Here is a 26,917-nt window from a genome sequence, read left to right as displayed (position 1 = left end):
TCCAGCAAACTCAGCCTTCTCAATCCCTAACTAACCAGTCTCTATCTCTACTCTAGGAATAAATTAGGAGAGAAAGAGAGGGACCAGAGAGAAAGAGAAGGAGAGAGGGAGACAGAGAGAGAGAGAGAGAGAGAAATTATGGCCTCATATTTTCTATATATGCTAATAAAGCCAATATTATTTTTCTACTCAGACATCAGGATTTCTCCCACCTCAAATGCCATTTTCATGTTTTCAGCTTCTTTGTTTTAAGAAATCTACCCCCTATGGGTGCCTGGGTGGCTCAATCTATTAAGCTTCATGCCTTCAGCTCAGGTCATGATCCCAGAGTCCTAGGATCCAGCCCTGCATCTCTGCTCAGCACGGAGTCTGCTTCTCCTCTTTCCCACTCCTGCTCTCTCTCTCAAGTAATTAAATAAAATCTTAAAAAAAAAAAAAATCTGTCTCCTCTTCAGGATTATCTGGTGATTCTTTTTATGTATTTATTTTTTATTGAAGTATAATTAGCATACAGTGTTATATTAGTTGCAGGAGCACAATATAATGATTCAACAATTCTATATATTCCTCAGTGCTCATCACAATAAATGTGCTCTTAATCCCCTTTATCTATTTCACCTACGCTCCCACCCACCTTCCTAGTGATTCTTAATTTCAAAAACAATTGGAATCTTTATCAACCATCCCATAGCAGGAGCATAATCTGGGTTTGGATATTCCCGCCAAAACCAAAAATATGTTATTTTTAAAGTAGTTTCTCAACAAAACAAGTGTTTGGTTTTGGTTGTTGTTTGTTTTTTCTTTTTTCTTTTTGCTTTCTGTCAATCAATATTTCTCCCTTTCTATTCATTTTCAGGTCTTGTTCCCATTGATTTTATGAGCTTCCAAAATTTGTGCATTTGATTCCCTTTTAGCCAACTTTTGGTTAGGTGGCTTTGGGTTAGCCAGCTTAGCTGTTCATAAGCAAAAATATTCACCAATATGCCTGGGCCCCATCTTGGCCCTCGCCTCTTCTTCCTGTCCTAAAGTTGCTAGTGAATAAGCATAGGTTAGATAACGGTGGTCCAAATACTGTCTCCTGGATAAATTTCCCAATCAGCAAACTGGATTTAAGGGAATGAGGAACAGGAGTTGATAGGAGAGGAGGATATTTCAGCAGTACAATTTCATGAGGTGCATTCGTAAGATCCAAAGAAAGCTGGGAGTGCACACATGTCTGCCTGCAACATTGAGGGTAGGGACTTTGACTACTTATAATTTTACCCATAGTTGGCTTTAGTGAAAGACTGACAGGATCTTTCTTTGCAGCCCTCTGCTCTGATGGCCTTCCTATTTCTTCTGCAATAAAAGCTAGTGGGATGGAGATCTTTGAGACTCAGGGGTGAGGACAGAAGCCATTGGCAGGCAGGCACAGAGCTGACATTATAGATCTTGCAAATAGAGAGTCATTCAAACGCTTTTGTGAGCGTATCTCTGCTGGTCTTCACAGCAATACTAGGGAAGGGGCGAGTGGGGGATGAGGGGGCAGAGCAGATACTGTGCTTTCCATTTTACTGTTGAAAACACTGAACTTCAGAGAGATGAAGGAGGCTTTCCAAGGGTCCAAGCCTGAAACCCGCATCTCATTTCTCCTATAAAGAAACCAAAGAGTAGGCTAACTCGTGCATTGTCAAAAAGAAACAAGTAGTAAATGAGTGAAGACTAGGAGGCCTTTAATTACTAATAGCTACTGCTGAGGTTACCACCTGTTAGGTTCTGAGATAAGTCCCTAACCTTCAAGATGGGGATAACATCTGGTTGCCTGAGAGAAGGGACCGGGAGCACAGCAAGTGCTCAATTAACGTTTAATGAATGAATAACGCAGGAGACAGGATGAACGAGAGAGGGCTGGGAGCTCCATAAGGTGTTTTGATTCAGTACAACCTGTAAACAGAAGCCTCTGGAGAAGACTTATGCCGAAGTGCTAGATCCAGCTCCACGCTAAATGCAGCTCAGTGGTCAACTGAAAAAAAAAAATGTATATATTTTATTTATTCATTCATGAGAGACGCAGAGAGAGACAGAGAGAGGCAGACACACAGGCAGAGGGAGGAGCAGGCTCCCTGGGGGATTCGATTCCACGACCTGAGCCGAAGGCAAATGCTCAACCACTGAGCCACACAGGTGGCCCTGCAAAAAATAAAAAAAATAAAAATAAATAAAAAAATAAAAACTTTTATACTCAGATTTTTTTTCCCCCCACTGCCGAGGTCTAAAACGAGGAGCGATCCTTCCGCCTTCCAACAGCCCACTGTGGCAACCCCCGGGGGGGCGGGGGGCAGTTTGCTCCGGGCTCGGGGTTGCTCCCTTTGCCTTGGACCTTCACCTCCCGTAGGCGTTCTTGCAGCGACCCAAGGCTCCTGGAGAGCGGTGGATCCCAGGCAAGCAGAGGAGCGCCCCAGCCCCGGGGCCGCTCGCCCTGCTCGGAGCAGCGTGGCCCAGCGGGCGGGGGCGGGGGCGGGGGCGGGGGCGGCCGGGCCCCGAGCCCCGGGCCCCCTCCCCGCGCAGCCCTGTGCGCCCGCACGCCGCCACCTCCCGGGCCGCCCGGGGGAACTCAGCCGCGGCCGAGCGGGCGCCGCTATTGGCTGGCGCGGCGGCGGAGGCGGGGCGGGGCCGCTGATTGGCTGGGGCCGCCGCCGAAGGGGGCGGGGCCACTATATCAGCGGAGTCCCCGGCGCGCCGCAGGCAGTCGGGCTGCTGGAGTGCGGCGCCGCCGCGGGGACCCGGGCGGGCGGGCGGCCGGCGCGCGGGCGGAGGGCGGCGGCGCGGGGCGGCCGTCTGCGGCGCTGCAGCCTCGCGGGGGCCAGCCTCGCCGAGCCCGGGGCTGCTTGTGAGCCGCGGCGAGGCGGCAGCCCCGCGCGCACCAAAGAGGAGGCGGCCGCGGCGGCAGCGCCGGCCCCAGCCATGCTGTGCTATGTGACGAGGCCGGACGCGGTGCTGATGGAGGTGGAGGTGGAGGCGAAGGCCAACGGCGAGGACTGCCTCAACCAGGTGACGGCGGGGGCCGGGCGGGCGGCGGTCCCCAGAGGCCGAGGGGCCTCGCGGCGGCGCCAGGAGGCTCCCGGGGAGCGGACGGCGCTGCGGCGGCCCGGCGGGGAGCGCCCCCCCCTCCCCCTCCTCCTCCTCCCCCTCCTCCTCCTCCTCGCGGCCGTGGGGCCCGCGGTCCCCGCAGGCTGGCAGCGCGGGGGGGGGCGGGGGGGACGCGCGCGGCGGGCCTGCCCCCCTCCCCCCCAGCCCCGCACTTTCCCGGAAGAAGGCGGCCCGGCTCACCTGCCGCAGGTGTGTGCATGATGCCGCCTGTCGGGTCCCCCGCGGGGTCTGGCGGTGCCACCTGAGCCCCCGGATGAGGTGGCTGCTGGGCAGGCAGGCGACGCCGTTGTCTCTTGCTGCTTCTCCAATGCACCGTCCACCTGCACCTCCCGGTTTGCGGGGCCCCGGAGGGCCGCGGGTTGGGTCATCCACTCCGTTGCCTTGAAAGCGCGCATTCCCCGTAGGAGTAACGACGAGTGGCTCCAAACTGCACGTTGGTATGACAGACAGAAAATCTGGTCTCAAGGGGAACGCTGTGCCCTCAAACCCCCTAGACCTGAGCTGCTTGGAAAACCTCCTAGCTGACACTTGTGGCGTGTTTCCTCACTGTGTTTGTTTCTTGGAGTCCAGATGGTTAAAATTGTCCAGATAATCTGCCAAATCAGCTGTGCGGATTGTGCTGGTGGAGGGGATTCCGGTGATTGGAGTAAGAGAAAATACCCTGTAGGTTGCCTCCCTCGGCCTTTCTGGAAGGCTACTCTGGAGGACTCCTTTCTCCCTACTGCAGCTGACGGTGTCCTAGGTGTTAAAGGAAGCACAAAGCCTCTCTGTTGGTTTAACAACACTGGGACCTTAGAACTTTGTTCTTACAGCTTAAGGCAGGAATTGTAGCACCTTTGTTGAACGTTGTGAAAAGCAGGCAGGGAGCTTGCACCCAGACGGTGTCCTTGGGTTTGCTTTGACCACATGGACCATTTGCTCATCCCTATTGCACTCCTTTTCTGTTCTAGGTGTGCAGGCGGCTGGGAATTATAGAAGTTGATTACTTTGGACTGCAGTTTACGGGTAGCAAAGGCGAAAGTTTATGGCTAAATCTGAGAAATCGGATCTCCCAGCAGATGGATGGGCTAGCCCCTTACCGGCTTAAACTGAGAGTCAAATTCTTCGTGGAACCTCATCTCATCTTACAGGAGCAGACCAGGTAAAGTGGCACTGAAATAAACCAATGTCACGTACATAGACCTTTGATTCCATTTAGAAAGGGCTGTTGCACCTCCCCAGAGAGATGTTCACAGGCAAACGTGGTTGACACAGAGTGAGTTGGTCCTTTTTTTTTTTTCAATTTTTATTTATTTATGATAGTCACACACACACACACACACACACACACACAGGCAGAGACACAGGCAGAGGGAGAAGCAGGCTCCATGCACCGGGAGCCCGACGTGGGACTCGATCCCCGGTCTCCAGGATCGCGCCCTGGGCCAAAGGCAGGCGCCAAACCGCTGCGCCACCCAGGGATCCCGAGTTGGTTCTTAACTGAGAAGTTTTCCACGGCTCAGCCCTTTGGTTGAGGTGAAGAGGGAACCGCCTAGTTGGCCTGGGGTATGTTTTCTGTCTCTTGTGGGGTTTTTTGTCTTTATAAACAACAAGGGGCAGGGCTGGATTCTTGTTAACGCTGGCGATCAGTGCCACAAGGCAGAAAAAAAAAAAGGTTAAAAAACCCAACTGACTTCCTGATAGCCGCATCAAATGCCCGATAGTAACCTCTGCCTCAGCAGTGTTACTACAGGTCATTGTAGAGGGTTCTAACAGAAAGCAGGAAACAGTTCCTCTTGGGTTACTTAAACTTGGTCAATTTAAGCCTAGTGTCAAATTACAACATGTAGCAAAGCGCTCCATCTGACTTCATGCAGAATTTTGGAAGTTTTTAAGCATCTTGAAAACTTAGTAGAAAAACACTGTAGGGCCGGTGTAACGGAACTTGAACCCACACATCTGTAACACAGGATTGTTTAGATTTGACTTTATCTCTTTACTTGTAGAAAACCACCAGCAGTGGTAGACAACTGGAGCACGTGGGTGCCTTTTTCAAACAGAAAATGTTTTCTCCCCCTGGACTGACTGTAGTACTTTTCAAGGATGAGCCAAATTAGGAAACTGGCATTCAGTATTTATTGCTGAAATGCAAGAGACCTGAATCTTATATTGGCATGTTAAGAAAAAAAGGAAGAAAACGACTTTTAAAGACAACAAACTTTGGATCTGAGTTCTGATATTTTTCATAATCCTTTGGGTTGGAAATTCACCACACATGAAAAATGTGTGACAATCTCAAGGTATGATAAGTGAGCAAAATCCTTTAAGGGTTGTTCTCATGTCTTTTTTTTTTTTTTTTTTTTTCCTCCTCTGCTGAAGGACTGGAAACAGATTTTGAAATACTGTTCATTTGAATTTGAAAGGTCTCTTCTACCTGGTTAGGGAGCTTTAAACAGTGAGGGAGATACTCAGTTTTATTTCTGAGGCAAGCTAGTATATCAAATTCTTAGTGTTCTTGGAAATCTCTTGCAAAATATTCACATGATTGCATGTGTAGTAAGGCTGTTTTAGCTATTTATGTTAATCAGAATAGGTTGTGTTTTGTTTTTGTTTTTTTACCTTAAAGCAGACTTGTGAAGGTTTCCACTCTGCACTTCAAGATAATGGAGTAGAGTAAGAGAAGAGGAAACACACACACACACACACACACACACACACACACATATTACAGCACATTGGAATTTTCATTGTGTAGTTTTATCATGGTTTTATCATGTAGATTTATCATGATATCAATCCTTTCTGGGTCTCCAGATGCAAATCTGCCTTGAGGATATGAATTTATTTTTTAAGTTTGCAGCAGCTTTGAGGACCAAATACATCTCATTTAAACAATGGCTGAAGTCATAACAGCATGATCCAATTGTGTTATGAATGATGAAGACTTTAGAGTTTGCTCTTAGATGGTCTTTACCTGTGCTTTTCTGCAATTGAGTTAATAGCCATTATTAAGTCTACTTTATTCCTGCAGGAAATAGAGAGATTCTGTGAATTAGAATAGAAATCAAATTTCCTTCTTTGTTGACTCAATTGAGATTCATGCCTAATAGTGCTCAAGAGAATACATGTACCTGGTTAGCCTAGGTAACTTTAATTGATTTCAGTTCCTTTTGAAATCTTATTAAAAAATTAGCATGGCCTAAGCATTTGACTTGCTTTTATAAAATAGTGGTGAATTTTACTTGTTTTTCATGGGGTTGTCCAAAATACAGAATTTGAAGAAACTGGCCCCTTAAAGCATAGAGCATTCTGCTTTAATAACTGATTTGTAATTAGCATTTGTACCTTTTCAGTAGGATTCGGAAGTTATACTGGGTCCAGTGGAATTACAGTTAGCATTGTTTTTGTGTGTATGATAATACTGAGCAAAAACACTGATTTTCCCTAATGTCACATTAACCAGATAAAGCTGGTTGGTAAACTTCTTGATATTTAATGATTCGTTATAAAATATTTATGTAAATTGCCATGAAAATAAAAGAGATCTATTTACCTAGTCTGTAAACTCTGCCAATCCAGCTATGAGCCGTGCTTTTCTACTATCTCAAAGTCAAGCCACGAGGGTAAGTTTAGTATACTGAAAGTGTCTAGACAGTTTATTAAATGGTACTGAAATATCCTGGCCAAATTGGCCTCTGTGGAGAATTGAAGTAGCCTCCTTACAGTAGAGCTGGTACGTGGGGGCAGTGAATATATTAGTTTGCATCAGATGAGGGAAGCTGCTGCAGAACAGCAGGCAGGAAGGCCTGATTGTAACAGGAGAGTACTAGGGGGAAGCAGAAGTCCCTCATTCTAGGTGCATCTCTGTCCCCAACTACCAGATTTCTAAGACTGAGCCAGCCCTGAGCTTCATCTCACTTGAAAGCCCAGGAAGACTTTATCTCTCGAAAATCAATTCTACTGTAAATTTTTCTTAGCTTCTGTGTCCTCTCTGTCTTATTTTCCTTAAAGTTTTCCTAAATATATTTTTTCTGAAGACAAAGAAGGAAAGAAAAACCATATCAAGTGTCTGCTTAGATTGATACAGTTAATCTGGCCTCTGATTTGGCCTAATTTTAGATTTGGTTCTTCACCCAGAATATTATGCTTGACTTGAATCGGGGCTCTGGAAGGTATCCAGAGAGTCTTGTTCAGATTCAGCTGGCACATTTCAGAGACAGAGACACACAGGTAGATTCAGCAGATGTTTGCCATGCTGTGCATTAAAACTAAAAGTGAAACTCATGTACTCTGGAAGTAGATGTGAAATAATAGTGATCTTTGAAATTCTTGCCTTTCAAAGGCTCTCAGTTATTCACAGCAATTCAGAGCAGATTTTGTCAACATTTTCAAAGCCAGAGATTTGAAGATTCTATGCTTCATCTTCAGAGATGGTGATTATACCACCCACTGCAATAAAATCTTGTTTCTCCTGACTTTGCTACATTTAGGCAGAGTTCTCTGATCTTTGCTAGGGGTGTTCCTGCTTCCTCAAGACTCACCAACACCTGAATTCTCTTTCCCAGAAGTGAGTTCAGTACAAGTGAGCCTCCCGTGAATCCTGAACTAAATGTTCAGGAAAATGCTGCAATCCTGAGTGTTGAATCTCATCAAGATTTCAGTGATGCAAGTGAGTGGTGTTGAGTTTGACTCATCCCTCATTAAAGCCCGCTGTCCTTCAGACTTCATACAGTCATCACTCCTTGGGAAAGCCTTTACTGAGCCTTCTCAGGAGACTGAACCATCCCAAGACATCATGTAGCTTTCCTTTCTAGAGTCTAATGAGCGTATAACACTACCATTTTCCTATGTGACAATTTGTTTATTGTCAGCTACTCTAACAATTTAAACTCCATGAAGCAGGGGGTTGAGCAACATATTCCCCAGAGTCTGCCAAGTGACTGGTGCATAAACATTTGTTGAGTCAATGAATTAAAAAATTAGAAATAAATAGAAATGGGGTTAGCTGATATTGATAATAGAAGTCTCCTTATGGTCCTTATGGCTAGTGAAATGTTGGCTAGTTTGCTTCTATAACTTGAGAAGTTTGAAACTGTCTAAAAAAAGTCTTGCCATTAAAAAATGTTTTGTAGTGTTTATTCTCTGTTAAGAACTTGCTCAGCTCTCAGCATTTTTTTGCTTCCTTCCTTCACTCCCCCCACCCCACCCAAGCCTTTTGTTTATTGTGGCTATTGGTTCTCATCTAAAATGAATGACCATTCGCCTGGACCTTTTATGAAATTCAGATAGTTTTCAAGCCCCAGGCTCACTTAGCCTAATTTTCAGACAATTAATAGGTTCTAAATACTTATGGAACCCAGGCTTTCCATTTCTCCCAACAAAAATCCCTTAGATGTCAAAATCTAGGGAAGGTGACGTCATTGAAATCCACAAAGCAAATGCCACACGCAAACCATAGGCAGAGTTGAGGTGACAATCTTGAATATGTTCAAACCAAATCACATGGATCCTAGCCAGGGCCTGTAATCATTTTCAAAATCTTTTAATACATTGTCGGTGTCGGTAAAGGTTGCTCTGCATAATGTACCTTTGTGGGATTTGGGATGGATATATTCTGTAGGATGCTGTTACAGCAGTATTTATCTGATATAAAGGTGTCACTGTGTTTTTCATATCGACTCTATGCCAAAGACTGGAATGACACATTGTTTTTTTTCTTTTCTTTGTTCGGTACGACCAAACACAAAATAGGCCTCAGGAAAGAAAAGCAGATTTCTATATTGTTTTCCAAAAGTATTAATTAGATTTCTCAATTCTAATTTATCTATTAAGTCTTTTCTTTTTACTAAGAGTAAAGGATGTTTGCACGATCATGTGTTTATTTTAGCCACAGATCTCCCATCTAGGCATATTCAGTGTCTTTACAAATTTCTCAGGGTGTATTTGTATGAAGTATGCAATGAACATTAAGAAATAGATTTTTTTTTTCTATGTAACCAAAATGGACTTTTAATTTAAGCCTGTTGTTTTAAATGAAACTTGACTATTTAGATGGTACATAGGGTCAGACTCAGGGTGACAGTGTTTTACTGCTCCAGGGTCATGCCCCACTGTAGCCTGCTTCCAGATCTCTCCTGGATTAACAGTACTCCTCACAATCTGGACCGTTGGGAGAGATCTTGAAAGTAACACTTTGAAACTATAGGATTGCCTGGATTATTGCTTGTCTAGGTCAGGTTTCTGTTGTAAGTAAGCCTATTTTTTTCCCCAAGCGCAGATCTCATGCTTCTTGTAATTACTTTTGAAGTTGGGGGTTTCCCGCCCCCCACCACCATATCTTTTAACTGCTTTGGAACCTGAGGAAGAGCAGATTTGTCCGTGGTTCCCATTTTCCATTTTGGGCATTGAGAAGGATTTCCTTAAGCTGAATAGAGACCTGACTTGGTAATTATTTGGTCCTTTCAGTTTCTCAATTGCAAACCTTCCACAGAGTATAGTAGATTTGATAGCTCATTTTAGGTATAGGTAACCGCTATTCATTAGGATTTTCACTAGTGTTACTCAACTTCTTATTATGAAAATTTACAAACACGCAGATAAGTTGAAGGTTTTAACAGTGAACAGCCAATACCCCCATCTAGATTCTACTATTAATAGTTTAATCAGTTTAATATACTTGCTTTATCACATATTTATTTTTGATATTTTTCAGAATAAGTAATGGGTAAGTACACTTCCCCCTAAAGACTTCAACAATGCATATCATTAAGTAGAACTCTGTATTTGTCTATAGTTTTTTTTCTTTTGATAAAATATTTACATATGATGAAATGCATAAATCCTAATTATCCCATTTGATGAGTTTTGATGAATGGATGTGTCTGTTTAAACAAAATCCTTAGTGAGATTGCCACTCCAGAAAGTTCCCTCATGTTCTTCTGAGGTCCATCCCTGCCCTCAGGGCTTCCCCACTCCCACCTCCACCTCCCCCACCCCCTCACTCCACAGTCAGGGTTGAATGTTTTTCTGGCATAGATTAGTTAGGTCTATTCTTTTTCACACAGATGGAATCGTGAAGTGCATGCTCTTTTGTTTCTGGCATCTTTTCATTATAATTTTTTAGAGATTCATCATATATATGTACATATATATCAATGACTTGTTCATTGCTAGGTAGGATTCCATCATACGAATATACTGCTCTTTGTTGATCCATACTTCTGTTGTTGGATACCTATTTTCCAGCTATTCTGAGTAGAGCTGCTGTGGTCAAGTACAGTCTTTTTTGTAGACATATATTTTCATTCCTCTTGAGGAAATACCTAAGAATGGAATAGCTGGGCCACAGAAGAGGTCATCATTTAGTTAAGTAACTGCCAGGCCTCTTCCCTAAACTGTACCATTCTGTCCTCCCACTGAGAGTTTGAGTCCTCCCCCTTCCGGCCAGCCTTCTGGTGGATGTGTTGTGGGTTTCATTGCTATTGCTATGTCTCTATAATTAATTATAGGTTAATAATTAATAATGCTAATTAATAATGTTAATTAATAATGTTAAGCACTTTTTTCACGTACTTATTGGCCTTTCCTACAGATTCGTTTGTGAAGTATCTGTTCTAGTCATTCACCCATTTTTACTGACTTGTTGCCTTTGTTTTTTTTTGAGCCATGGAGGTTCTTTATATATACCAGTACCTTGTCAGAGAGGTGTTTTATAAATACAATTTCTCCTGTGACTTGCCCAATTTCTTTCTTTCTTTCTATTTATTTATTTATTTATTCATTCATTCATTCATTCATTCATGAAAGACACAGAGACAGAAAGAGAGGCATAGATGTAGGCAGAGGGAGAAGCAGGCCCCATGTAGGGAGCCCGACGAGGGACTTGATCCCGGGACTCCAGGATTATGCTCTGGGCCGAAGGCTGGCACTAAACCACTGAGCCACCCAGGGATCCCCTCTTTCTTTTTTTCCCTTTTTTTTTTTTTAAAGATTATTTATTTATTTATTTATATTTGAGAGAGAGTACGTGGGGGTGGGGAGGGGCAGAGGGAGAAGCAGACTCCCCAATGAGCAGGGAGCCTGATGTGGGGCTCAATCCCAGGACTCTAGGATCTTGACCTGATCCAAAGGCAGACGCTTAACCAACTGAGCCACCCCGGCACCCCTTGCCTGTTGTCTTAATGCTTTTTGATGAGTAGAAATTTTTAATTTTGGATAAGTCTAACTTACCCATTTTTCTCTTTTATGATTTTTGCTGTGTCCTGAGAAACCTTTGCCTTCCCCCCAAGTGATAGCGATATTCTCTTATGTGTCATTCTAAAAGTGTTATGGTTATAGTTTTTACATTTAAGCCTACAATCCATCATGAACTGATATTTGTTCCAATGGAAATTAAGATACAAAACAAAAAAAAAGGTGAAGTATAGTAATTTTTTTTAATTTCATAGTTTTTAAATACAACTTGGCAGAGCTTGGTTTAAAATAAACTGATGTGGTTAACTGGCTCACTGGACTAAAGCAGGCTCATGGGTGGTCTCAGAGAAGGTCTAACTGGGTGAGGGACCCTGGATGGCCAGGGCCAGTCAGGTCTCAGGGAAAAAATACTGTCCAGTTGGTGGCCCTGGAGAGTTTTTAAAAATAGCTTCTTAGCCATTTTAAAGGTGTTTTAGGTTTGTTACTTAAATGTTGAGTCAATAGCAAATGTGAACATAGTTGATTTACGTTTGTGTCACAGAAAGTTCTTCAAAATGTCACTGGGAAGATACCAAAGGGCAGTGATTGAGCATAACCACCTGTGATGGGCAGGTCCGCAACCCCTGCTGGTTTGCAGAAAGTTCTACTTTGATTATTAGGCAATTTCTTTATGAGACAAGCCAGTGTTCAGAGGATAGTTCTCTGCTTACAGTTCTTCAAAGATAAATGACCTAACTTTATTCCTTAAAATTATGGAAAGGAATTGATTTTTAAAGTAGAGGAAATTTGAAATACTTAGAAACAAAAAGTATATGTGACTTTTTTTTAAGTTAGAATATGGCTGTCCTTAATATTACTCCTTTTTTTTTTTTTTTTTAATCTTCCAAATGCTACAGAAAGTGTGAATTCATTTGTACCCATGGTGCAAAGACTTGAGTGAGCCAGAATATTTTACTTTGGGCATCTATACTGAACCACATACTGACAGTATCCATTTTCTTAATAACTGAGTAAAACTTGAAGAACCACACTGCCAGAAGAATGTTTAGAAAATGCGGTTTGAGCTTATGTCTGCAGGACATATTCACAAACATTTGCTTAAGACAAAGAAGTAAGTTGTTTTTTTTCCCCCCAGAGGCTTTCTTTCTGTTTGTGATTCTAGCATGTGGCCTAAAGCGAGTTAGATATGTCAACCACTTTTGATCTTCAGTTAAAAAAAAAAAAATTCACTGCAGGCATGACTTCTTTGACCCCATCTGCTTATTTTGATATTATCAGTAATCTTTCAACCATTTTACGAAAAGAGATAGGAGAACATCCATGAACTAGACAGTTACAGAGCAGATGGCTCAAGAGAAAAATAACAGGAAAAAATACTTGATTCAAAATCACCCCACTAACTATTGAGCCATCACTGGATTCCTTATGGGAGTGTGTCTCAGCTCTGGCCATCCCCCCTCTTGGGAAGAGCACATTAAATAGTCTGCTGATGGCTCGCCACAGCTGGTGACCCTTGCTGTCACTGCTCCCTTGTGGTGTTCTCCTGGAGAGCATAAACTTGTCACCCAAAAACCAGTTTGTGGCTGGGGTTACTGTGATAGAAGATGTTCCTTTGCACTAAAAGGCTGTAAGTTCCATCTAAAAGGATCTATCAGATATGTTCACCCTGGGGTTACATAAACAATTATGACAAATCATTGTTGACTCGAAATGGAAAGGTTGCTTTATTGCCATGAAACTGCAAAATACAGGAAGGGCCCTGTCAGGAAGTTTATATAAATGGTAAAGAGGAGGATTCTTCTGCTTCTAGGGTATTGATTGCATCCATCCCAGAATACAGAGTATGGAGAAAAGGCCGTTTGTCCTCCTGCTCCTCTTTTAAAATTCTGACCCACAGGCTGAGAGAAGATCAGCATTAGGTCTCAGACTGCTGACCACCTGTTAATATTCTGTTACTGCTTCTTTGCCTTTGATTTTGGCAGCTGCCTCTCTAGAAGCAGGCATGGATAGTTTGGAAAGAGAAATTGGATCAATTTTGCAGGCTAAACTTTCACAAAGCAGAAAACTAGTCTCTAGGTTGATGCTAGGGAAAGAAGTTAAAAGATACTTCCACAAGAGCAGTAATTAAATTGAGAAGACTTGGTTTGTAGCAATACCCCTTAAAATCTTTTCAGTACATAATTTCTTTTCTAACATAAGCATGTATTCAGATCTTTGTTTCCAACTAACGCCCCCTCAACTCCCCTGTGAATACAGAGACAGAGATGTGTTAACCAAGATGAAGTTTACTGAATGGCCATCTAAAAAGCCTTTTGAGAGCTGAAGCAATGTTGTAACACCAAGATTGTACAAGAATGCTAGCCCTCACTGCTCAGATAGCTATTTTAAAACAAGCTATTTTTGTGGTTATTTCTTTGCCCCGGTAGGGACCCCCTTCTCAGTTTAGTGCTGTGTCAAAAATACTTTAAAGACTAGCAGATGTTTGGGTTAATAAAAACCATGCTTATCTTCTTTCGGTGCTTTTATGCATTCTTACTGTAATTTCTTCATTGGGACTTTGAATAAAGAAAAACCTGCAGTCTTTGGCAGAATCTGATAATTTTAAATATTTCTTTATCATTCTAGAACACACAAAACATTGAATTTAAACATCTCTTAAAGGAATATTAATGGCTCTTGTCTGCCTGACATTTTGAGACTATCCATAGAGCACCCCCCACTCCCGCCTTGTATTTCTAGCCCTGCTTCCTTCTGCTTTTCTGATATTGCTCATGTATTTCCTCTACCTGGGATGTCAGGCGTAAGGCTAGTATATAAATAAAAGCACTGTTGAGTACTGGAGTAAGGGTATCTAGCTCAAGTGGGAAGCTGGACTTACGAGCTCTATTCAGAGCAGTGTCGGAGCTTTACTCCTGGTCGTAATTCATTTGTTAATGGAAAGAATATTCTGGTATTTAAGCAAGTTTGAGCGGTTCTAACAAGTCATCAAAGGAAGGTTAGACCCCTACATTTCCCAGAGACAAATTTTATAACCTAGGCCAGTCTGTCCATGGCAGTTTTAGATACTCTGTTGAGAATCTTGGGCAATCTGGATTAGTGACAATGGTATAGGGAGTTTCCTAGGAGTGTCTAAGTCTGACACACCTTAGTACACACCTTAGAATAAAGATAGAATGTAGTATCATATGCAATCAGGACAGGCACAAGTGGAGTGGCACGTGGGTGGGGAGAAACTAACCTTGGACCATGTGCAGTGTTCCATCCATTCACGGAGCCCTCTGGTGCTAGACACTTGGGAAGTCCGTTTACATGCAGCCAACTGTAGTAGAAGTTGGAATATGTCAAATACTCTAATAGAGGAATAAACAGTTTGCATATGATGTGGGTGAAAGGGTATCTAAGTGAGGGGGGGGGGCACAGAAAGAATGCCCCTCGGAGCCTAGGGAGCAGCCAAGACAAAGACACGGGAATGTGAACATGCTTGGTCTTTCCAGGAAGAATTGTCCCTTTCTGGGGGCATAGTGGCTGGAGGGAAGGATGGGACATGTGGGTGTGCATTGGGAGCCAGACCCGCAGAACCCCGGCTTCATGCTAACAGCACGCTTCCACGGCAAACAGTTGGGATTCCTTGAAGGATTTTGGGCAGAAAAATGGCAAGCTTATCCCAGAAGCAAGTAGCTGGGAAGGTGGATTAGCAGAGTCTACAGAGATCGGGAGATTGTAAATTCTTGGGTAGTTGAGAGCCCCAAGTAGGATGTAGCAGGTATTAATAGGAAGACTAATGGACTTTAAAGGGTTTTCAGCAACAAAGTAGGTGAAAATAAAGAATCAAAAGTGGGTCTGTGGGTAAAATAACAAACCAGACTCCGATTTCCACTGGCAAAAAAAGTGGGTTTGGGAAGGAAAACAGTGAGTTTGCTTTTGAACAAAGTGAAATTAGGATACTGAACATCCAAGTGGAGACCTCTATAGGCAATTGAACATTTGAATATGATGCTTAGAGAAGCAGGGACAAAAACTAGAGATTTGTGGGTCGTTTGAATAAAGGTAAGGCTCTCTGATATCAGGTCCATGTCAAGATCAAGTTTTTCTCAAGATAATTTCTTTTAAACTTTTTAAAAAAATTTTAATGCAGAAACTTGTGAAACTATTTTATATTTGGTAACTTCAGTGTTACTGAACTTGTCTTAATTAGTTTTGGGGGGTTTTTTTTGTTTTGTTTTGTTTTTTGGTCCAGGTTATACTTTTTATTCCAGAGAAACTTAAGTTCTTATTTTGCCTTAATGCTCATGATTTAAAAAAAAAAAAAAAAAAAAAAAAGGATTCTTTGTGGTGAGCATTTTTGAGGTGGCTTTTTATTTACTTACGTATTTATTTTTTTAAAAAACTTTAAAAACTTTAAAGGTTTTATTTGAGAGAGAGAGAGACCATGCATGTGCAAGCAGGGGAAGGAGCAAAGAGAGAAGCAGACTCCCCACGGAGCAGGGAGCCTGATGTGGGGCTAGATCCCAGACCCTGGGATCATGACTTGAGGTGCCCCTGGGGTGGCTTTTTAAATTACTGTATTTTCCTTTACCTGAAAGGGATTGTGAAGTTGCCCAGCAGGTTGAACTGGATACCAAACTAGTCCCCTAGGATAACCTCCTCGCATTGCTTTGCAGGCATATCTTCTTCTTGCATATCAAGGAGACCCTCCTGGCAGGCCACCTCCAGTGCTCCCCAGAGCAGGCAGTGGAGCTCTGTGCCCTCCTGGCACAGACCAAGTTTGGAGACTACAATCAGAACACTGCCAAGTACAGCTACGAGGAGCTGTGTGCAAAGGAGCTCTCCAGCACTACTTTGAACAGGTGAGGCTGCATTGGGGCGACTGTTTGGATCCATAGAGCTAGTAAATTTATACATGATTCCCAAAGAACATGAATCTATGGTATGTATATACAGATAATTGGTGAGGTTAAGACTAGACCATTGCCCAATTTAGCCAGTTATTTTCAAAAGATTCTTAGCTTTTTCTTTGAGAAATTTACAGACAACCAAATATAATCTACCTAAATCAATGCCCTTAAATAAAATGCTACAAAACAGAAAATGTTTAAGTCTCTGATCTCTGAAGAATGCAGATCTGTCCAAAAGTCCATCATGTATATTGGTATCTCCTTCATCCTCGCAAGGAAACCAAGAGACCTAATGTAGGTGTCTTAGTTATCTATTCTGGGGGAGAAAGTAACCCGAAACTTAGTAGCTTACAACCACAGACAGTATCTCACCTTTCTGTGGGCCAGAAATCTGGCTGTGGCTTGGCTGAGTTCTCCAGCTCAAGATCTTTCATAAGGCTGCAGGCAAGCTGTTGGAGTTCAGTGTCATCTGAAGGCTCAGCCAGAGGAGGGATCCCCTTCTGGAATCCCCACGTGGTATGTTGGCAGGACCTTATCCTAACCTCACTACGTAGGCTGTTTCATAACATGGTAGCTACTGATGATAAGCCATCAGACAGAGCAAGAGAGAACACCCAAGACAGAAGTGAAAGCCTTTTTAGAACTTAATTTCAGAAGTGAGTGACATCCCATCACTTTTACCATATTCTGTTCATTAGAAACAAGTTAGGAATCCAGCGGTTTATTAACACAGCAGGTACCCAACACACAGGTGGAGGGTATTGTACAAGTATGTGTATACCAGGAGGTGGGGATCTTGACGGACTGTGTTAGAGGCTGGCTGCCACAACAGATAAAATAAATCCTGCATTTTTTTTTTTTTTCAGTTGCAGGTAATCTAATCAATCCCTTCTATTTTTTTTTTTTTTTAATTTTTATTTATGGTAGTCACAGAGAGAGAGAGAGAGAGGCAGAGACACAGGCAGAGGGAGAAGCAGGCTCCATGCACTGGGAGCCCAATGTGGGATTCGATTCCGGGTCTCCAGGATCGCGCCCTGGGCCAAAGGCAGGCGCCAAACCGCTGCGCCACCCAGGGATCCCTAATCAATCCCTTCTAATGCTATATCATAATGAAACTTACAAAGTAAGTGTAGCTACCTGCAGGAGAAGTTCCTACATACAACATTTCTTATGTTTGCTTTTAGAGATTTTCCATAATTCTTCCAATTCACCCCTCTCCGGCATCCCCACTTGCTTTTTTTTTTTGAATAATAATACTTGAGATCTGCAAGGGTGTCTTAGAAGTATTTTAGTCAATTTGCTAAATAAATGCAGCATCATTGCTATATTGCTCTAAGTCCTTGTGATATACAAATGGCAGCATCCACAGGATTTCCTGCTTAAAATGGTACACATTTCTTTCTGAAGACCACGGAAGTTCATCTCTCCATGCCTCTCTGCCCTTTTGGTGTCTGACAGCATTGTTGCAAAGCATAAAGAGTTGGAGGGGACCAGCCAGGCGTCGGCCGAATACCAGGTGTTGCAGATTGTGTCGGCGATGGAAAACTATGGCATAGAATGGCATTCCGTGAGGGACAGCGAAGGGCAGAAACTCCTCATTGGGGTTGGACCCGAGGGAATCTCAATTTGCAAGGATGACTTCTGCCCAATTAATAGGTAACCTACGTCTTAAAGTTTTATTTAGCCCAAAGCTTACTCTTTGTAGCTCTGCATACGAAAATAGATAAAACTGTAAAGGGATTTGCTAGACACTCATCTTTTAGGAATCAGATGTTTCATTTTGGGCACGTGTATTAATTTTATTCAAGCCTTAATAACTGTTTAATTATTTTTATTTTATTTATTTATTTTTGTAAGAGTTCATTTATTTATTTGAGAGCGAGAGAGAGCATGAGCTGGGGGAGAGGCAGAGGGAGAAGGAGAAGCAGGCTCCCCAATGAGCAGGGAGCCTGATGTGGGGACAGGATCCCAGGACCCTGGGATGATGACCAGAGCTGCAGGCAGATGCTTAACCTACTGAGCCACCCAGGCGCACCTTAATTATTTTTTAAACTATGAATTCAGGTGCACTGTGGTGAAAGTGTCGTTTCTACCTACACACACACACACACACACACACACACACACACACCCCACAGCTCACTGTGGCACTTCTGTCTACAATTGCTTTCCGATGACCTTTCTGACTAGGGAGCAGCGTGCTTACTGGTACCCCCAGCCAAGCATCTGATTTAACTGCAGGGTGCTGGGCCCAGGGCAATCCTACAAAGGCGCACACACGCTGACAGACCTCTGCTTCAGGGCTTGCTCATTTTTCTCTTCCCATGTTTTAGGATCGCTTACCCTGTGGTGCAGATGGCCACCCAGTCAGGAAAGAACGTGTACCTGACTGTCACCAAGGAGTCTGGGAACAGCGTCGTGCTGTTGTTCAAGATGATCAGTACCAGGGCGGCCAGCGGGCTCTACCGAGCCATCACGGAGACCCACGCTTTCTACAGGTACCTAGCCTCTGTACACTGCCACAGCCTTGGCGTCTGCCGCAGCTCTGACTTTTCAGGTGACAATAGGCTCCTGTGGTTTCTGGCTGTAGTGTCTGTGCATCTTGTGTAGAATTTAAGAAATCCACTGCTTTCAAACATGTTGTTAGTTCTGTTCTACTTAGCAGTGGAGTCTTTATCAACAGGGTCCTGCTTTTCCCACAAGGCATGCCTGTGAATGAGCTGCCCAGACACACTCCCCTGTTTCTCTTACCTTATTCTCTCATAGCACCTCCTCCCCCGGGAACTCTGTTTGGGCCTGTCCCGCGACTGCTTTTGCCTTTTCCTAGCTGGGTGACCTAAGTCATCCCTGTGGTAGAGCGTCTATCCCAATCCTGCAGTGCACAGTAAGGATTTTCTAACGACAATAGCGATACCCTCATTTTGTAAGGTGTGTTAGAGTAGACTTGTGGTTTGACCCAAATATTTGAGAAATAAGAGCTGAGAAATTTAATTGCGCTCTTAACCTTTTTTATGTTAAAATAGACACACAAATTTTGGAGCAGAATGGAAAATTTGCGAGAATTTTTAGCATAAAGCCAAGAAAGAAGAAAATGTCCTTTTTTCTTGCCACAAGCGGTTTTTGACTATAACTCATATCCCTGGGGGTGGAGGCTCACATTCACTATCCCCTACATTTATGGCTGCTTTATCCAAGGTTCTCTGGGGACACTTGAGAAACATAGAGGTAGAATCATTGAAATGTTTAACACACATAAAACTGGAAGATTATACTTTCAGGCATGCAAACAAGAATATAAATATCTGCTGACACAAATATTCTTAGGCACAGTAGCATTTGAAGGTCTGAGTCACAGAAATGCCCGGGCTTGTCAGAACTGAAGCGGACATTCAATCTCTCCCTGCAGGTGTGACACAGTGACCAGTGCTGTCATGATGCAGTACAGCCGAGACCTGAAGGGCCACCTGGCCTCTCTGTTCCTGAATGAAAATATCAACCTCGGCAAGAAGTATGTCTTCGATATTAAAAGAACATCAAAGGAGGTATATGACCATGCCAGGAGAGCTCTGTACAATGCTGGCGTTGTGGATCTGGTTTCGAGAAGTGACCACAGCCCTCCCAACTCCCCGCTGAAGTCCTCGGAGAGCAGCATGAACTGCGCCAGCTGCGAGGGCCTCAGCTGCCAGCAGACCAGAGCGCTCCAGGAGAAGCTGCGCAAGCTGAAGGAGGCCATGCTGTGCATGGTGTGCTGTGAGGAGGAGATCGACTCGACCTTCTGCCCTTGCGGCCACACCGTGTGCTGTGAGGGCTGCGCCGCCCAGCTGCAGGTGAGGGGGTGCTCGGGGGTGGTCCTCCTCCTCTCCCTTCCCCCCACTGTTCACAGTCGATGAGCACCTGCTGTGTGCCAGGTGCAAGCCGAAAAGCCCAGCTGCACCTGGGAAGGGCCTTCGTATTTGGTGACTTCAAAGGTATTGCTCTTGGGAAACATTTTGGATTAACATACTACTTTCAACAATGTAATTGCTTTAAGTCATAGGCTTTTCAGGTTCTGGAAACAAGGCTCAGACTCACAAGGTAACACAGCTAGTTAGTAGGTAAGCCAGAGGCTGGAACCATTGCCTCCTGCTTCCTGACACGTAGGAGGATGGTGTTTATTATTTACTTAAAATATTTGAAGAAGAATACTAAGAAGCTGTGGTGATAGCTCACTTTCGGTTCTGTGGGGGGATTGGTGACTGTGATTATTTGTGATTAATTTCCTTTTATTGCTGCATATGCCTCTAGGGGGCATCTTGCATTGGCTCTTAGTAAGCCAATCTAATTTTCATATTAATACAAAAAAATAAAAGCTCATGTATGTTTTTCTTTTTTTGCACCTTACATTTCCCCTTATGATGATTTTTTTTTCAATTCATTTTCATTTCTAAGAACTGTTCACTAAATATCACTGTGGTTTTATTTCAAAATTTAGCCCCAAATAATACCTGGTCTTTCAAAAGCTGCTAATTTCAGAGCTATTTTTAGGGTTATATACTGAGCCAGCAGGATGCCTTCATCCTTCCTAAGAGTAGATCATGAGTTAATAACAAGGACTTACTTCTCCAGGAGCTAGCTGGGCATTCTAGGGATTTGCCTTTTTCTGCCCACATGGGCTGACCTCTATGTCCCCCTATGGCCAAGGGAGGGCAGTGCTTGCTGAGAAGCCAGCCAGAGACATAGAGCTGTGACCTGTGGCTCGGAGCAGAGCCGTGTTCACTGGCCATGTGGCATCAACCCAGTGACGCTGGCCTGGATCAGCCCACTGAGCCAGGGACACCCAGACTCTGGAAGTGTCTCAGGTCTCCTGCATCACTGCCAGAGGGGTTGCACTCTGCCGTGCAGAGACCATAGCCTCCCCACACCGCAAGAATTCTTTGCTGATCTCTTTATTCATGGTGTCTGGTTTAGAGTGGGACTAAAAACATAATCAAATTGCCTGAGGTTTACACTTTTTCATAATATTTTGAATCCCTTGTAAGGTATGGATTTTCAAACTCGTTGGAAAGCAGAGATAGTGGGGCACTTGAGTGGTTCAGTTGGTTAAGCAGTTGCTTTCAGCTCAGGTCATGATCTCAGGGTCCTGGGATGGAGCCCTGCATCGGGCTCCCTGCTCCGTGAGGAGTCTGCTTCTCCTTCTGCCCTCTGCCCCCCCATCTGCTCATGCTCTCTCTCTTTCTCTTCTCTCTCTCTCAAATAAGTAAATAAAATCTTAAGAAAGAAAGCAAAGATCTCTACCACTTGAGAGCTAGAAATAGTCATGACCACAACTTACACAGCACGCACAATAAAGTGCCGCACGTGAACCCTGAAGATACATCCTTGAAGGTGTCCTAACAAGTACTGTGGGCTTTTCTTTTCTAGTCCTGTCCGGTGTGCAGGTCACGCGTGGAACACGTACAGCACGTCTATCTGCCAACCCACACCAGTCTGCTCAACCTGACTGTAATCTGATCTGTTGTGCGCTTAACTGGCCATGCCACGTTTTCCCTGGACTGCACTACGACTAAACTATAAAAATGATAGATCGTGGAGAAGATAAATACTCCAAAACCCATCGTCATGCAATATTGAAAAAAAAAAAAAAAAGGAAGAATAAAAAAAATACTCGTCCCCACCAAACACGCCACGCAAAGAATCAACAGCTGCAGTGGTGGGGCCGGGAGGGGTCCTGGGACACGGACACGTTCCCTGGATGACTTCTCATCGAGTAAAAGAATAAGTAAAATGTGTGATGTCAGTTAAGTGGCAGCATAGCCAAAAAAGTGGGTACCTTTTAGGAAAGGACGTTGTTCAGTCTCCTCATATATTCCGAGGTAAGTTTCCTACTTGGAGCAAATTTTGTAAGAATTCGTTTTAAGAATTTTCCTTGGTTCTTTTTTGTACGATCATGGAGCTCTGAACATTTTAATAGGCAAATTTTTCTTAAAGAAACAGTCATTTTAATGTCCTTTCTGTTTTTATAACTTGTTCAAGAAGGATTGGAAGGTAAACAGATGTAAAGATCAGTTCTGTGACTTTTAAAAAAGTTGACGACCGAGTTGTCAGATATAAACCAGTCCGGCTAGTGGGAAACAGAGACCTCGGTATGCACGGCTTCCTTTCTCCCCCTCCCTGTGCCCTCACCACCCCCCCAAAGCTTTCAATTACGAAATGCTACCAGTCTCATTGTAAGATTTCTGTGGAGTAGTCTGCACTCCTTGGGCTCTTGAGTCGGTGGGATATTTTATTTAAGTTGAAAAGGGAACACACGTTCCTTGGGAAGCAGACCGTTGCTCACGGGGATGAAGCTTTATGGTGTACAAACGGGAGGGGGTTCTCTACTTCTCCCAGAAACTCCACTCCAGCTTCATCCACTGGGGTTGCTTTTGCTTGAGCCATCAAGCCTTTTACAGCCTTATGGTAGATACCTTAGGTATAGTATGCTTTTTTTTTTTTTCTTGGTAGTAAATGCTTAGGTATTAACTTTGGTTGTCCCCTCCCTAGGTCTTTGAGGGGTTTTGAGTTTCTTTGTTTCTATATTCTTAATCACATTCTCCACTCCCACTTGGGCATTTTGGACGCTGGTCAGCTTGTGGGTTTTCTAGGACGTCGGGACACCTAGATGACCTTATTGGGTGCAATACTAGCTAAGTAAAAGCTAGAAGCCTACACCGTCACTTTACTGAGATTTCCGAGTATACTTTTCATATTGCCTTAATGTAGCAGTAATGTGTTTATGCATTCGTTTCTTTGCACAGACATTTTGTCAAATATTAAAACTCTACTTTTTTATGGCACATATTAGCATATAAGCCTTTATTCCAAGAGGTATTTATTTTTTCACTTGTAAAAAAAAAAAATAAAAATAATGTTTCCACATAAAGAACTCTGTTATATCCTAAAGGACTTCTGTCTTTTGTATTCAGGATAATAAAGACTTTAAAGCAAAAGTGTTTGTGTCATCACAGTTATTATCATTTAAACCAGTTTTATTCACTAAAAAGAGCATTGATAACATCATGCTTGGTATGTCCTTTGGTCCTATATGGAAAATTTGAAAATGTTGAAGGTATTGGTTCGGACCGAGAACATTTATCCCGTTATTCACTGCTCTATTTTCTGGCCTGGGGTTGAAATGTAAGTGAAAATTGAATAATATATATAAGCAGATGAAAAGTTAAAACTGGGGGCAGGACTAGAAGGTATTGGGGAGGGATAGGAATGACAGAGTTGGAAGTTAACCACTTAAACCCAATTAATGCCTCTAGTTAGTTGCCTGGTGGGACAGGTGAGCGCCTGTCCAGGCCCAAGCAGCAAAGGTCTCTGGTGGCAGACTCCAGGACCACGTTCTGTGCAATGCCTAGCTGCTGCTGCTAGGATGCACCCTGAGCTCGCCCATCTGTGCTTGGGCGAAGTGCTTGGTGTTGTCCAGAGCCCTGTACATCATGTATGTAACTGATAATTACCTGTAGTAGTGGAAGGACGTGACTTCAACTGCAATGGAAGTTCAGCCCAGTACCTGTATGATCATTTCCAGAAAATAATCTTTTAAAAATTGAAAGATGGGGATTCATTTTCTATGATTCCTAGACCTATATCAATCTTCCATCAAGTTCTAGCAATCCTTTCCTCACTAACCACATTTATTGAGTACCTAAGTAACTATCACATGCTGGAAATTTAACAGTGATCATGACATGAATGATCTGTCACTGCTTTATATAGAGAGGTTACATAATACTCAAAAGTCCTAGAACATCAGCCACCGGAGGAGTTGCAGCAAGGTCAAGTTGCAGCAGGGTCGTGGAGTCATGAGAAGGGGTCATGAAATGTGGCAATAAGTAGGAGGTCTAGGGTTCTGGGAAAGTGGGTGTGCTTTGAGAAATAAAGGGGATACTACAAGGTTGCCAGAGTAGTGAGCTGAGGATGGGAGTTTGGTACTGAAGGGAGTAAATCAGGATGGTCCTCTCGGAGGAGACCAGGCTAGAGAAGCATTGTGGTTTGGTATTTTCAGTCAGAGAGTGTGGGTGGGCATTGAGGAGACAGTCATGGACAGCATGAGTTAAAAGACACAGCAGGGAGGAATAAATGGAGAGAAAGAAGGGTCAGGAGGCCCTTCTGTCAAAATATGCAAGTTATGAGACTTGATCAAAAGCATTCTTTCATCTCTTTATTAAAGGTTACAAAAATTAGTGAAGCTAGAAATGGTTTTCCCATTTTCCCTACCCCTTCCCATATATCTGTACTTATCCCATCACAGATGGGGACTCAAATGCAGTGTTGATAGGTTCTGGGGTTGTCCCCTTAACTGCCATTGAACATTGAGTATCAAAAGCCCCATGGGTGACTGCTCTTGGGTGAAGAATGATCTCTTCCAAGAACTTGAGAAATGCCCTGTAGGACAGAAGTTTGAGCAAATGTCCAAGCACAGACATGGGGGAAAGTGCATTTACCAGTTACAGAATGTGTGCTTGAAAGAGGAGGAATGCTAGGGATGCCTGGGTGTTGAGAACGCGCAGAAAATCAGGAAGGCTAAAGCTTTTTTTTTTTTTTTTAAGATTTTATTTGAGAGCACAGACAAGCAGAGGGCAGAGGAAGAGGGAGAACCAGACTCCCTGCTGAGCCAGAACCCCAACGCAGGGCTTGATCCCAGGACCCTGGGTTCGTGACCCAAGCCAAAGGCAGATGCTTAATGGACTGAACCACCCAGGCACTCCATGGCCAAAGCTTTTAATACAGTTCCACCAAGCAATGGGAAAAAGCCTGGATAGATAGAATTTGAGCACAATCAAAATCTAAGACCAAAGGCAGCCATTTTTTGTGTTTCTCATTGCTTCTCCTATTTAGTGCCTTCTCACAGAAATCCTAAACCATTGATGATTACTTTTGTTCATGTTTGCAGAATCTCCTTGAAGTGGGTTCGTTTAAAAACCACAAGATGTTAAAGAGTTCGCCCTATGCCTTTTAAAAACAAGACTGTGTTAGGAGCACAGAAATGACACAGATCAACGACACCTGCCAGTTGCTTAAAAAAAAAAAAAGTTCATACCAAGCAAAAGCTAAACATCTGTTGTTCATAACGTTTGTGCTGATGTTAAGGAGAAGGAAAATAAAGGTGTGAGCAAGCCCTCTATCTTCTGGTTGAGAAGGAAATTCCTATATGTTTATGAAACAAAAAGGTGAATAATTTTTAAGAGCCAAAATAATGCCTGCATATGTATATGTGTGTTTAGACATATGTATTATATATACATTACGTACATGTATTCTTATAATTTTCCCTCCTCCGTCCTGTTGATACATATTTAGATCACTGTAGACTGGGTAAATTGGGGAAGGCATTTTGAAGTAGGTAAGTTCTGCATGTTGAATACAGAATTTCGAGTGGTGGGAAGGAAAATCAAGTGTGAAAATGGGGAATTGACGAGAAGCAAGAAACAAAGGGCATAAGGGAACAGATACAGAAGAAGTAGAGCCAGATCCGAAGAAAGAGCTTGACTGCTGGAATCAAGGTTCTGAGTTGGATTTGATAAGAGTGTAAAAGCAGTAGTAAGGTCTTTCTTCATCTGTTGATTCACTCAGCTTTTTATTCATTAACTTGGACATTGATTTATCAACTCAGAAAATATTTAATCAAGCACCTAGTGTATCAGACTCTCTGGGAGGCTTGGAGCAGTGGTTCTCAACCAGGGGCCTTTTATTCCCCCAGAAGGCAAAGGGCAGTGTCTGGAGACGGCATTGATCATCACACTGGGGATGGGGTGCCACTGGCATTCACTGGGTAGGAGGCGGGGATGATTCCTGCAACTAGGAACTTTCTGGTTCCAAATGTCAATATTGCACCTGTTGAGAAATCCTGGGCTGGAGGGTACAAGTACCTGAGATAAAGTCCCTGCTCTCTGGGTTACCCAGGGGAGGGGACACTGTAAATGAATAATTCTAGTGCACTAAGCTCCACAGTGAAAAAGGCACTGGGTATTATGGAAGAGCAGAAAATGATGTCATTAACTCTGCCTGGGGTTGGAAAGATTTCTGGAAGAAAGTCACATTGGACATGAGCCTTAAAAGATGAGAGGAAGGTTACCCAGATGGGAACCATATGTGGGGGGAGGTTGTTCAAAACGGCGGCCCAGTGGCGCCTGGGTGGCTCAGTGGGTTAAGCGTCTGACTCTTAGTTTCAGCTCAGGTCTTGATCTCAGGGTCATGAGATTGAGCGAGCGTACAGCCTGCTGGAGAATCTCTCTCTCTCTCTCTCTCTCTCTCTGACCCTCCCACATACATACTCTCTCTCTCTAAAAAAATAAAAAATAAAAATTAATGGTCAAAAAAGTGGCCCGTTTGGGACCACTGGACAGTTTGGAATATAGAGTATGTGGTGGGATGGGTTGGGGCAGAATAGTGAGAGATGGCACTGGGTGGCCAGTACCACGCATCCAGGAGGGTGCTAGGGGCCCTGCCAATCCCTACTCTGGCCCTACTGGATAAGAAGACCAATATCCACAAAGGTCACAAAAGGGAATCCAGAAGTAGCTGGGTGGTGGCTCTCTGTTCACAGCACTTGTGTCTGTAGATCTTATTTCTCATCTGGGCTCTGGTAAGCATGTGTCCTCTGAGTTTTGAGTAAAGGTAATAGCAAACTATAACTCTTAGTAATAATTTGCCCTAGAGATAGAAGCTGTCAGACCATCATTCAGAATTTAAAA

At 43.5% G+C, this 26,917-nt stretch overlaps 1 protein-coding gene across 1 annotated transcript; it reads left to right on the top strand.

The window, feature by feature from the left end:
• Positions 1-2,753: 2,753 nt before the first annotated feature.
• On the top strand, positions 2,754-23,164 carry MYLIP (myosin regulatory light chain interacting protein). Its single transcript, XM_025999334.2, has 7 exons — positions 2,754-3,030; positions 4,080-4,270; positions 15,963-16,148; positions 17,655-17,852; positions 18,530-18,694; positions 19,603-20,023; positions 21,597-23,164. The coding sequence occupies exons 1-7, from the start codon at positions 2,944-2,946 to the stop codon at positions 21,684-21,686; spliced, it is 1,338 nt and encodes a 445-aa protein (XP_025855119.1). The 5' UTR covers positions 2,754-2,943; the 3' UTR covers positions 21,687-23,164.
• The last annotated feature ends 3,753 nt before the right edge of the window (positions 23,165-26,917 follow it).

The sequence above is a fragment of the Vulpes vulpes genome, chromosome 12, assembly GCF_048418805.1.
Source record: "Vulpes vulpes isolate BD-2025 chromosome 12, VulVul3, whole genome shotgun sequence".
NCBI classification, from domain to species: Eukaryota; Metazoa; Chordata; class Mammalia; order Carnivora; family Canidae; genus Vulpes; species Vulpes vulpes.
Note: the sequence above shows the minus strand (reverse complement) of the source record. Positions and strands in the feature narration are given on the sequence as shown.